Here is a 13,144-nt window from a genome sequence, read left to right as displayed (position 1 = left end):
GAGGTTGATGCTGCTGACATTTCTTTCTCTTCTCCCTTCCTTTCTCCTCCTTTCTTGCCCTTATCCCTTCTCCTTTCCTCACTTCTCTTCCTTCCACTTATCCTCTCTCTTTATTCCCTTTCCCTCTTTTTTTCCCCTCCACCTTCCATTTAATTGGTATAGGGAACTCCTGGTGAAGAAATATTCTCCACTAAAGTAGGAACTGCAATTTATAATCTTAGAATCATTGCATGAGAAGACTTGCCAGTGGTTACACAATCAGTATATGTGAGAGGCAAGACTTAAATCCAGGTTTTTCTGTTTTTAAGATCAGTTCTTTCTTCACTAAGTGGTGCAATGGATAGGAAAACCTGAGTTCAAATCCAGCCTTAGATGCTTACTAGCAGTATGATCTGGGTAAATCATTTAAACTCTTTCTGTGTGACTTAGTTTCCTTAACTGTAAAATGGGGATAACAGTAGCACCTTTCTCTGAGGATTCTAGTGAGGATCAAGTGATCCCCAGCACAGTGCTTGGCACATAGTAAGAGCTCAATAAATACTAGTCCCTTCCCCTCACCTTCCACCATGCTACATAGCTTTAGTTTTATTATATATATATATATATATATATATATATATATATGTAGGTGTGTATGTGTATAATCTCTCTATAATTTATATAGATAAATATAGATAATTTAATATAATTTTCATTATATGTATAATCTCTCTAGCTATATAAATATAGATAATTTAATAGAAATACTTTTGTATTACATAATATATGTAAGCCTGGATTCTCATTTAGACATCCATGAAGACTTCTGGGAATGAGCCAATGCTCCTAAGAACTATAAGAAAGTAAAAGGTTCTGTTTTCTCTCCTTTCAGTAAAGTGCCATTAATGAAGTTCAAGCCATTTTAGATTCTTTGATGTCAATCCCCCGTGTTCTTAGCTAACAATATTCTTGCTCTGTTATTTAAAAAAATTATTAATAGGTTTTTATTTTCAAAATACATGCAAAGATAGTTTTCAACATTCACCCTTGCAAAACCGTGTGTTCTACATTTTTCTACCTCCCTTTCTCCCACCCCTCTCCCTTGAACAGCAAATAATCCAATATAGGTTAAACATGCAGTTCTTCTAAACATATTTCCACATTTATCATGCTTTCTTGCTTCATTGTTGACTGTGCCAATTCCCATAGCTCTCTGGCTCCAAATTAACAGCAAGACTTTGTGCCAGAGCTGGGTTTAGAAGGCAGGATTTCTTGGTATTTGAACCTGAGATTTTAGCAAATTTTATCTATCAAGAATGAATTCTGCTATGGATTGGGATCTAGAACCCCACTTGATTGGAAGAATTCTGATTATGACTGTCTAAGTGATTGGACTGTCTCTTACAGTCTCTTTTTTACTTTCCTTAACCTCTTGTACACACATTCAGTGCCTCTGCATTAGGTTACCAAAAAGACCTAATCCTACTTTCCTGTCACTCCTGCCTCATTTTTAATTTGCTTAGGGGCCAGGTTGGTAGATCTCCATGAAACAGGTGTGGAAAATTTTCAGTGTTAAGATAATAGGAAACAACCTTTTTACAAACATAGAGGGGAAAGGAAAGACTAATGAGAAAATCAAAGAAAAGAATCATAGATTTAAATCTTGAAAGAACTTTAAGTGACATCAATTGCATCTCTTCATTTTACAGATGAAAAAACAGCCAGAGAGATGTTAAGTGATTTGTTCAGTCACAGAGCTAGTAAGGATCTAAGATAGGATTCAGATTTTGGTTTCCTAATTCCAATTCCAGTTCCAATAATCAATTGCCTCTCCACAACTTATACTGTAATCATCTTAAAATCTTTCTCTGATGTCATAAAATTCTCCTTTACTAACTCTAAGAAATGTTCATTTCAGTTAATCCAGCCTGGAGCCAAATGTTATCACATCTGTGCTGGGTTTTCTCACATTTGTTTCTTTTTCCCCTCATAGGTCAATTCCTGAACCAGGAGCCTAACCTAACAAAAGAGCCAGCTGGCTCAAGCTCCTACCGGAGTCACGCTGACCCTGCAGTCTCCCAGGCAGACCCAAGCTCTGAGACCATTCTGAAGGTGAAAGGGCACCGGGTTCCAGTGGTCTGGAAACAGAGGAAGATCTACAATGGACAAGAGCAGATAGACTGCTGGTTCGCCAGAAATTCAGCCAAGCTCATTGATGGAGAGTACAAGGATTATGTAGCCTCCCATCCTTTTGACACACAGACCACTTTTGGAATAGGAGCATCCCAATGATTGTAGGACATGCCAGTTCTGGATATAAGAACTAATGGTAGGGAAATAAATGACCTTCGAAGCTATTCTAATGTATGCAACTCTTCATACCATGTCCTGAGCTACTCTCTACAAATGTCAAGCTGACCAAAGGATAAGGAGGGGAGACATGGGTGAAGAAATGATTTCCTTGCTCCTTTCCCCTCTTTTCTTTCCCCTTTCCTACTCCCAGGGGAGAAAGAGATGATACAATGAAGTAGGGAGAAGCAAGTGAAACCTTGACATTCTCTAACACGGCTCCACCATTCTTCCATGAATCTCAACACCTGTCACAAATTAACCAACTCCTTTGTGATACAGCCTGGTTGACTGGAGACTTGGCCTTTGATGTGGCTTGTCTGGGTCAGGAACTTTGCCTTTTGCCTCACTGCAATGCTTGGCGAGCTCTCCTGTAAAAACTAAGTTCTCCTGGATGTGCGGCTAGATCCTTGTAGGGGAGGACACTCTAACCTGTTTGGGGTTAGGGGTCCTAAAAATAGCACATGTGTTTAATAATGGCCAACAACTCTATTATATTTCAGGAAAATCTCCTCTGTGGTATTAGCTCACCTTTTTAAAAATTAGCTTAAATTTTTATCTTTTTTTGACTCGAGTAGGAATTGATATGAGGTCAATCCTTCTGCACCTAAAATCTTTTTAGCTGGATTTGTAAATAACTGGACTTGGTTTGTTTGATATTTTCCTATTTGTTTAGTTATGCTAAATCCGTAAAGGAGAGAAAAATAACAAACATCATGTGTATTTGAAGTAGTCTGCTTGGAATGCTGAGAATCTTGCCAGCTGTGTGTTAAGTCACTTACAAAACTGGAGGAAATCTCTGGTTTGCTCTCATAGATTTTGGATGATTTTTTTTTTTTTTTGGCAATAAAAGGTTCTTCAGGAGATGATGAACTGAATTGTCCCAAGTGGAACTGGGGTGTGTTTTGGATTCAGAGCAGAACAACTAGTCTAGCAGGCTGGCTAGCTTTAGGGGATTAACTTGCACATTTTGGGGAACAGGAGGGCACACACTTACCCAACCTGAAAAGAATGCCAGCATCTCAGACTTCCACAGGCCATCGAGCCAGAAATCATGGCGTGAGTGAAGGAGTTTGATTTTTCTCAGACCTTGGCCAAATTGGTATCACAAAAGGAAGAGGAGGATAGGAGTGGAAATTAAACCCACAAATGTTGTCCATTTAATTTTCAAACATCCCATTTTAAAGCCAAATTGCATCACTAAAGGAGAATGAGTGTCATAGTAGAAAGGAAACTTTATCATTACTCTTTTCCAATATCTCTCTACCTTTGGTCTGCTGTTCAATTATATTGTCTTTTAAGTGAAACAAGCCCACATCAGAGCAAGTGAGGAAGTTTGTCAGGGAAATAGACAGATGCAACGTGTATGGAGCCAAGTAGAAGAGAGGTGCCAGAAGTTTTCAGCCAAAGAAATATTTTATTTTGAAGATGGCTGTATCAGAAGGTCCAATGTTAACCTCAGGAGAAGTTCCTTATGTTAGGAAAGCTGCCAAACTAGCTCTCATGAAATGTGAAAACAACTCCAGGATTTGGGGAGAAATCAGAATTAAGAAAATTGTTTGTCGTGTTTGTCTTCCCTTGAAAAACATCAGGAATAGCCAAATGTCATCCACGTGTTACAGTTAGATCCAGACAGCTTCAGGGGGAGTAGGTTATGTCACAATATTGTCTAATTTCTCTAACTTTTCTTAAATCATCAACTTCTGTCTTTAACAACACACAGCCAGGAATTGATCTCCTGTGTTGTCAGTTATATCCCTTATTCTACTATCCTGTTTCCTCCTCTTGCTCCCCTTCCCCCTTCTCTTCCTTCTCTCTCCCCCTCCTCCTCCATTTCACATTTCCTCTCTCCCTCTTTCTCTCTCTTTCCCACTTCCCCCCATCCTCTTTCTCTCTCAGTACTGTCTCAAAATAGCTTCTTGCTCTGAGACAATAGGTGCAGAGACATCTAGTCTAGACTACAAGGCGATTGTTATACAATTAGTGATGCTCAGAGCGAAGGGAGCAGCAGGAGCCAGAACCCAGAAGGAATTGGACAGGCTTTTGATGGTCCTTTATCGCTTGCTTTACATGTTAGTGCCTCAAACAGGCAGATATAGCCCAATTGAACCTAGACCATTTTAAGCATTCAATAAAATTCAGAATGAGGACTTTAGATTAAAAGGATTTCTTGACTGTGAGGTTCTTTAAAGGTGGAACCAGACAATCATTTTATGGCCATTTTTCCTTGTCATTTTTAAATTTGTCTGCTCCCTTTCTAGGTCTCCCTGAGACAGCAGGAGTGGTAGATAAAACTTACTTTTAAGTCAGGAAAGACCCTGCTCAGGCCCATAATGATCACATGACACTTGGCAACTTATTTCAGGTCACAGACTATCAACTGAATAAAAGGTTCTGACTTCCCTCATTAGTTTCTTTACAACTCTAAACTCCAGATGCAGGCTTTATCTTTTAGACTCTATAAGTAGAACAAGTACTTAACTGAAGACATTGGCAGGAGTGTAGGGATCAATTATCAAAGGAAAAGGAAGAGGAGCAGCCAAAGCCTTAAGCTTTTAGTGATGAAACAGAAACAAAATTAGAATTCAGCCCTTCTTACTCCTCCTTCCTGGTCCTTTGAGGGGCTTAGAACAATACTCCCCTTACAATCATTCTGCTTCATACCAGCCTTCTCCTAACTTGGTCCACAAAGACCCATGTGCTGGGGTTTGGCCATATCTCCTTAAGATTTGTTTTAAATGACTGTTCTCAAAGGTCCTTGATTTGCCTTCCTTACATCTTGGTACCTTTGGCATTCTTGGACCTTTGTCGAACCTAGACAATAAATAGCAGGATCTATTGATGGATCTTTCTTCTGGAGCTTTGGGAATGAGTGGGATACCCAATTGATTTTTATTAGAAAACACATTCTAATTTTCTAATCTTACTACCGCCTTTCAAGTCTCTAGAAAGGGATGTGTACAAAGATGATTTTCCTGGGATATCCTACCACTATGTGACCTTCTGTCTCAGTTTGATCATCTATAAAATGAGGAGCTGGACCAGCTGATTTCTAAGTTCCCTTTGCAACTCTAAAGGGCTATTGTTGTAATAGGGGTTAAAGAACTGCAATAATCTGTTTGCCTTTTCTTTGATTTCTCTGGTGCACAATGACATACTTATGGGAAACTGGCTAGAAGTCTGGACTCACTCTGTGACTGGAAACCTAAGTTAGCTAATAGGATTTTATCATTTTGTGCTTTAGCCTTGCTGTCTCACACTCTAAGCTATTATAAGCATTTATTAGGCACCTACTTACCATAGAACACTGTGCTAGGCAACTGGGCATACAAAAGCCCTAATGAAATCATCCCTGCTTTCAAGGAGGAGTGACATTCCTTTTGAGGAAGATATGTGCTCAAACCAAATGAATTTACTAGACCACACATCTATTACCAGAAGTGAAACTGTAAGAGTTCTCTGCCAGTGGGAATATTTTGCAATCACTAAAAGTTCACGCTCAGTTCTTGGTGCTTATGGTAAATTAGGAAGGAGGAGTTAGGAAGATGCTGTGAATTCAGTCAACTTGACAACACTCTTTTGGGTCTCCCTCAGGCACACTGGTATTCTACAAAGGGGCTTGTTTCCTGGTGGAGGGTTTCTTTAGATCTGGACTTTTCTTATTAGGTAGTTCTAGAGAAGGGACTTGTGTGTTAACTCAGTGCATGAGGATATTAATGAATAGGAACTTCAGAATTCTAAAGTTGTTTTGTTTTTTTTAATTGCTATTATTGTGATACCTAAAGATGTCTTCCTCCCCTTTCTAGTAAGACATTCCTCACAACAAGCCAGCAAACAAATAAAGAAGAAAAAAAATCAGTAAAACTAATCAATATAGCAATTTACTCTGGCAGTATAACATAGTGTTCTGTATCCATAATTCCCTACTTTGATGAAGGGGGAGCCACATTATTTCATCTTTTTTTTGTGGAATAATTATCTTACAGTTGCATAGAATTCAACTTCTTATCTTTGTGTGTGTGTTTGGCATTTGGGTGGATTTTGGAATCTTAAAGTAATGGACAAAGAAAAGTGGTTTATGTAAAAGTTTGAAACATTTTGTCCCCTTTTCATTCTTGGGATGAATGTTCCAAAGATAAGAATATGGACAATTCAGTGAAGGTGCTGGAAAAGTCAGAAAAAAAGGCAATTCCATTACAATTGTGTGCTTATCTTTTAAATCTATAAAATAAATATATACTAAATGACTTTGAGAATGCCATTTTTTCCCTTCATATAAGGCAACTTCAGTCTACAGCTTAGGATCAATTCAGCAACTGGCAAATGTTGACAGTGATGCTGGTAAGGGTACTAAGTCTGGTTCAAGGAAAAGTTGGGTGTAGATAAAAGGCTTAGGTTTGAAGGGAGAAGCAAAAAGTATTTGAGTACCCAGAAAGATCAAGCACCTTGTGTTTGTTTGAGATGAAACTAATTTAAAACATTTCCAGCTGTGTGACCTTTCAGAGATCCAGCACCTGAATCTCAGAGAGAAGTTTAGCTCAGGACATTGGCTTTCCAAACCTGAATGTGATCTTTACTTTAGTCTTACTATCACTAGGGAGACAATGGGAAGAACAAGGGTCCTTCGACCAGAGTTTAAATCCTACTTCTGATGCTCACTACATGGGGCAAGTCATTTAATGTCCTTAGCTCTCAGTTTCCTCATCTGTAAAAAGCAGGGTAGATTTAAATGACCTCTGATGCTCCTGGGTCTAGCTCTGGAGAACTGAGTAATATATGTTGATTAATATGGAGTTGGAATTGACTTTTTTTAGCTGCTTCCAGGAATACTTGTTAGTCTGAATTGAAAACTGTATCCTGATGGATAAATTAGGTGACTGCTAACCCAATTTCCTTCACATTTTTCAAATAAAATGTGCCTTCTGGCTAAGCTGAGTCATGAATAATGTAAGCCTCTTCTTTCTCAAAGGCTTCCTAAGAGGAATTTTAAGTCACTCTGGGTGGGTATGCTCAATTCCACAGTTCTGTGATTAAAAGAAGATGGAACCCCTACAGCAAGCAAATGACACAGCTGAACAGACGTGACAGTTTTACTTCAAATGTTTATTACAATCCATAAAAAGCAAATAAAAAATAATAAAAGGACATTTTTAGAAAGTCAATTACAGTATAATAGTTAAGATTCAATTTAAAAAGGAAAAGAATTTTTGCAAGAGGGATATTTTATTTTTTTAAAAGTGGTTGATGCCTACATTAAAAATCATTTTTTAGTATAGCTTGGTATTTTTTTTAAGGGGGGATACTTTTTAGGGGACAAAAGAGAAGCAAGAATGTAGAAAAATTCCTCCACCATTACAAAAAAGTGCAGGCTTGTGGTCCAGATTCTATCCATTAGTGGATGGGTTTGAAATATATAAAAGGCAGACTAAACTGGTATCATCAACAAAGTCAAATTGAAATATTAAAATGACCATGCAAAGGAACATGATTACAGTTCCTCCTTGTTGGTCTTTCAAAAAGGCATCAAGTACAAATGATGAATAGCACTTAGTTCTGCTGTCCTGAGAGCTATCTATTACCTTCCTTCCCATAGTTTCTCTCACATTCTTATTCCACTTACAACCATTGATCATCCAAATTCCCCAGATAAATTTTCCAGTTACTTTTTTGTATCTCAAGGGGGTCTTAGGATCATAGATTTGGACGTGGAAGGGACTTTAGAGGCTGTGGAATCCACCATTTTACAGATAGGGAAATCGAGACGTCATATAGCTGGATACTTATCCAGAGCAAAATTTGAACCCAACTCTTATTGACTTGAGTTCATTGTCTTATTCTCTAAACCAGGCTTCCTGGTTTCAGGTGACATTTTCCTTGCTTGTTTCAAAGATGGTTTTGCCAATTTTTTTGGCAATTCTCTGAGCCTGCAGAACTGCCTGTCTCATCACTTGTAGTGAGTGGTCCTTCTGGGTCTCATTTTCAAATTGATTTGACAAATATTAAGAATCTGCTGTACTCAAGGGACTGGACCAGACATTGGGGACACAAAAATGAAAAATATAGTCCTTGCCTTCAAGGAGTTAATGGGGAGCACAACATATAAACAATCACAGCAGGAAAAAAAGAAAGGAGAGGAGAGAGAAGGAAAGAGAGGAGAGTACAGGAAAATTAAGGGGATCGAGAGAAATTTCCTGTAGGAGAGGGTTTTAAGGAGCCAGGAAGAAGACTGACCCACATAAAATTGAGATCTAAGCATCATCTAAAAAGATTGAATAAGACCTAGCTGGTGATGGGGAAGGGTTGGTATTAAAAAGGGAACAAACATAGAACTCTTATTAAGAACTAAAACAAAGCCAGCTAGTTTGACCTGCGTATAGTATAGCATCTGAACTCTAAGATCTGAACCAGATAATGGACACAGATTCCTTCTTGTTTATTTATAGGGGCATTAATCCCCAAGGCAGATGTTTTCTTAAGGGGGATGGAAATAAATGAAAAAAGCATAAATGGGAAATAGGCAGGCAAATTAAAGTTTCTGAAATTGGCAATCAACATATACCACCTAGATTAAAATTACCCTCCATAGTATTGTTTTATACATGGTGCTATAGGAATCAATAGTTATTTTGTGTATTCACAAGGAACATTCAAATGGGAGATATTGTCTTCAAAGGTGCACGTGTTCTCAATCCTGGCAGAATTTTTCACATAATCATGCTGCTCCTGAAGATGCATGTCCTATTTCTCTTCTTGCTTTTACTGTTATATTTATTTTAAAAATGAATATGTTTTGTTTTTCCATGACAAATATGTACAGATTGTCCCTACTCTGTAAAAGCTTTCTTATCATCAAGTTGAAGAATTAAATAAATTTGGTAATACAATGACTTCAGTTGACCTTCAATCTTCCTATTTAAAAAAAAATGTTTTTAATGAACAGAAATCTATTTTTCTCCCTCATCCCCCAGTTCTTTGAAACAAAAAGGAAAAAAAATGATTTTTTTTTGTTTAAAAAAAAAAAAGATTCACATTCAAGCAATTTGTCACATTGTCATACTTCTGTGCTCCATTAACCCAAGCCCTGGGCTTAAATGGACTGGGTTCAACATTTGATATGTTTCATCCCCACCTGGAATTGCTTCTGAGAAATCTCATAATATAATTCCAATACAGCTCACATGCAGGTCTTCATAACTGTGGGTAAAAAAGTCCCTAGTTTCTGAATGAAATATATTGGGTAGAGGATCATCTTTTCTAACTGCATGATTTAGAAAAAACATGAAGGACTCACTAACTTATAAACAATTGATATAGTGAACTTCCCCAGAACCCTAAATGTCTCTCCTCAAGATCCCTGGTATCACCCTGTGATTCAGACTTCCCAACAGGAAGATAATTAACACAGGGGATCTTGGAAGGGAGTATATTCCAGTGAATCCCTTCTGGGGGAAAGCCCCTATAGTCCTGTAGAATTTTTCCGAGGGGCTGGGACTATCCCTGGAAATACTGGAGAAAGGCCACTTCCCTTGCACTGGACCTTCCCTCTGCCCAAATGACTCACAGCTGTAATAGCATGCAAGCGTGAGGGGTGTTTTTGCTCTCCCATCACATGCATGGTTCGCTCCCTTGTTGTTCCTCCAGCTACAAGGATGATCTACAATAAACGTCAAACTCTTAACAGAAATGGATTTCTATGGGCTGCATATTGACTTAGAAAACCACAAATTAACATTATGTCTATTGTATTCAATTTTTATTTGTCAACCATTTCCTAATTATAGTTTAATCTAGTTTGGCCAGGAACTGAAGTTTTTGTGGTTACTTGTTGCATCAGAGAGCCCCACATTTGATACCTCAGAGCAGAATTCTCTTCTCCCCAAAAACTGGCACTGCTCACAAACATCTCCTTCTGTTACTAGAGAGCTACCCTCCGATCCCCTCTCTCCATGAGGACATTTGGCACTCCTATCTCTGTGTAGAAGGCTGTTATATAATTCTCAAACTTAGCGTGGCTAGAGAGGCAGCCTTAAGATTAATCTTGCCTAGATGCTCTCCCTTCTCTTTCTGGGAAATCAAGATTCCAGAATTCGCTAGAAATTTGATTTTGCACAGGAAATACTCCCACTTCTATCCCAGAAGCTGGGTCTTAAACACTCCATCTTGGCCACCAGGTTCTTCTCTCCTAGAGCTACATGTTGGGGACCCTGCCTCTGCCGCTGCATTGCTGGTCCAGGAGCTCAGCATCCAGAAACTCTTGCTATTATACCATTTTCCCCAATTATTGCTTCACAGGGCTGGAGGGTGGTAGTGAGGAGGGGGTGGTGGAGAGTAAGTCCCAGAATAAGAGAGGTATTCAGGTATCACTCTTTTCTCTCTGCCCCAACAAAATCAAATGTCAGGTTTCTTGTCTCAGTCTTTTTCTGGATCTCTCTAAAGAAGGGCTGAAAATAAACTCTCTCTCTCTCTCTCTCTCTCTCTCTCTCTCTCTCTCTCTTTCTTTTTGTAAGCCCAGAAAAAATGGGTGGTTCCATACCAGAGGTCCAATTCATTACTAGTTGATAACACCTCAAGAAATATCCTTCTTCTCCCTGGTCTGCTCAACAAGGTTGACAGTGAGCGTGTCCATACCCATCTAAAGAATACATAATTGAAGACTCCAAGATTGCCCACCCTATCAAATTCAAGCACACTTGAATTAATGATGTACACCAGTGGTTCTCAAACCTTTGTTCTCAGTATCTTCATGTTGTTAAAAAAAACTATCAAGGATCTGTTCAAAGAGTTTTTGTTCACATGGGTTATATTTATAGCTATTTACTATATTAGAAATAAAAAATGATTTTGAATTTGTAGACCCTCTGAAAAGGTCTCAGAGACCCCAACAATTCTTGGACTACACTTTGAGGACCATTGATATACACTGAAAGAGTTTCTGTTCTCACTGTACTGAAAAACAGGAACTCTCATAGCAAACCGATAATTTAAACTTCCCAAATTCATTGCTTTTATCCTCTATTCTTATTCTTCTTGTCCCCTCTGCAGCATTGATTCTTGAAACTCTTCCTTCTCTCAGTCTTCTTGACACTGTTTTAACATTCTAAAGGTAGTTTTTGATCAATTGTGCTTGTTTCATTTCAGAATATGTTAGGGATAAAGCTGGGATATGTAGAATTATAAGGTTTTAATTTACCATTTCACAAAAAATAGTCAGTTTTTAGGGGGAGTAAACATCCTCCACTAACCCAGTTTGCTATTTTCTCTGCAACTTATAGTCTTAAGGAATTGGCTCAACAGCTTGGGCAAGGCCACACAGCCAATATGTATCAAAAACACAATTGTTCAAGGCCAGCTCTTTATCCAATATGCAACACAGCTACTGTGCACTAGGAAAAAATCCTTTATTTGTATTATAAGTAAGGAAGAGTGAGATGTTTTTCTAAATTATCTACTCCTCTTTGAGATACAAACCAAAAAATTAAAATATACACACGTGTTTATGAACTACATTAAAGTTCATCTCAAAAAAGAGTTGGATAATAGACATGCATAGGAAACTTTCAACTTTTATTTTCATTTTATTCCCTATAAAATCTTTGAGAGTCAGAGGGAGGAATGTAAGAGATGAATATAATGTCTGCTAGCAGGAAAAACCCACAGTGAAAAGTAAACCTTAATTTCCCAGAATGCTTTTGCCCAAAGCAACATGGCAAGAAGTTACAAGCAAGTTTCTGGGAGAAAAAGTTGGCTGCAAGGAAAAAAGAAAGAAAGAGAGAAAAACCATGACAAGGGAGAGAAGAGTTTTCCATGTTTCCTCAGCAGCTTGAAGGTAAAGAAGATTTGTTAAAAATGGTACCATAGGATCACTAATAGAGAAAATAGCAGTAGCATCATCTGGACAGATAGCACATTGGAAGTGGTAATGATAATAATGAACAGGAAGTGGGAACAGTACAAGGAACTAAAGAAATCATATTTGCCATTAGACAGTGATCATTGTGGGGCAGCTAGATGGTACAATAGATAAAGTGTCAGATCTGGAATCTCATTTTCCTGAGTTCAACACTGTCCTCAGATACTTCCTAGCTGTGTGATCTGAGCAAGTCACTTCATTCTGCCTCAGTTTCCTCATCTGTAAAACGAACTGGAGAAAGAAATGGCAAACAACTCCAGTATCTTTGTTAAGGAAACCCCAAATAAGGTCACAAAGCATTGGACGTGATTGAAACGACTTAACGACCACAAAAATGAGCACACACTTCATTCAGGCTCTTCCCAGATTCCCTCATTAGGCAATATGAGTTTTCAGAAACGGAGATGAAACAATTCTGGGTGGACAGGGGAAAAAAAGGTCACTCAGCAGAACTCCATGCTGATTAATTCCCATTGCATTCCTGAAGGGGAATGAGGACGCTAACCCTTTCATAATTCTGTAAACGCTTTAAAGTGACTTTGCTATGTTGTTCATTGCTATTTTAAATAAATACCTTATGTTCAAAAGCCTTGGAAACCTTGTTTGTCTATTTGTTTTCCAAAGGAATGGCATCTAATACCCCCGGGGCAGATTCGTAACAAGCCAGATTGCAATAGTTTTTCCCAGAGAGAGATTCTGGGTGGGGGCATGAGTCAAAGAGATGAATGATTATTTAACATCCTCAAGAGAGAACCCAGTCTGACTGCCAAAAGCAGAGGGTTGAAGAGCTTCCCTTGGCACTCAGGTAACAACTGGCGCAGTTCTCTTGCTGGAGGCCCTCCAGTGAGTACAGTAATGTTTCAAAATAACATGGTGTCTGGGTAGGAGAGAGGTCAGGGTCCAGAG

General features: G+C 38.5%; 1 protein-coding gene across 2 annotated transcripts in view; it reads left to right on the top strand.

Annotated features, from left to right (window-relative positions):
• Positions 1-9,216, top strand: part of ITIH5 (inter-alpha-trypsin inhibitor heavy chain 5) — an 84,704-nt gene extending 75,488 nt beyond the window's left edge. For both annotated transcript variants that reach the window (XM_023504692.2, XM_003771411.3), the window contains exon 14: positions 1,973-9,216. In XM_023504692.2, coding sequence (XP_023360460.1) covers positions 1,973-2,271 — 299 coding nt within the window. In that variant the 3' untranslated portion in view covers positions 2,272-9,216. The remainder of the gene's footprint in view (positions 1-1,972) is intronic.
• Positions 9,217-13,144: the final 3,928 nt, after the last annotated feature.

The sequence above is a fragment of the Sarcophilus harrisii genome, chromosome 5 (genome assembly GCF_902635505.1).
Source record: "Sarcophilus harrisii chromosome 5, mSarHar1.11, whole genome shotgun sequence".
NCBI lineage: Eukaryota > Metazoa > Chordata > Mammalia > Dasyuromorphia > Dasyuridae > Sarcophilus > Sarcophilus harrisii.
The sequence above is the reverse complement of the archived record's forward strand: the minus strand, read 5'-3'. Positions and strand labels throughout refer to the sequence as shown.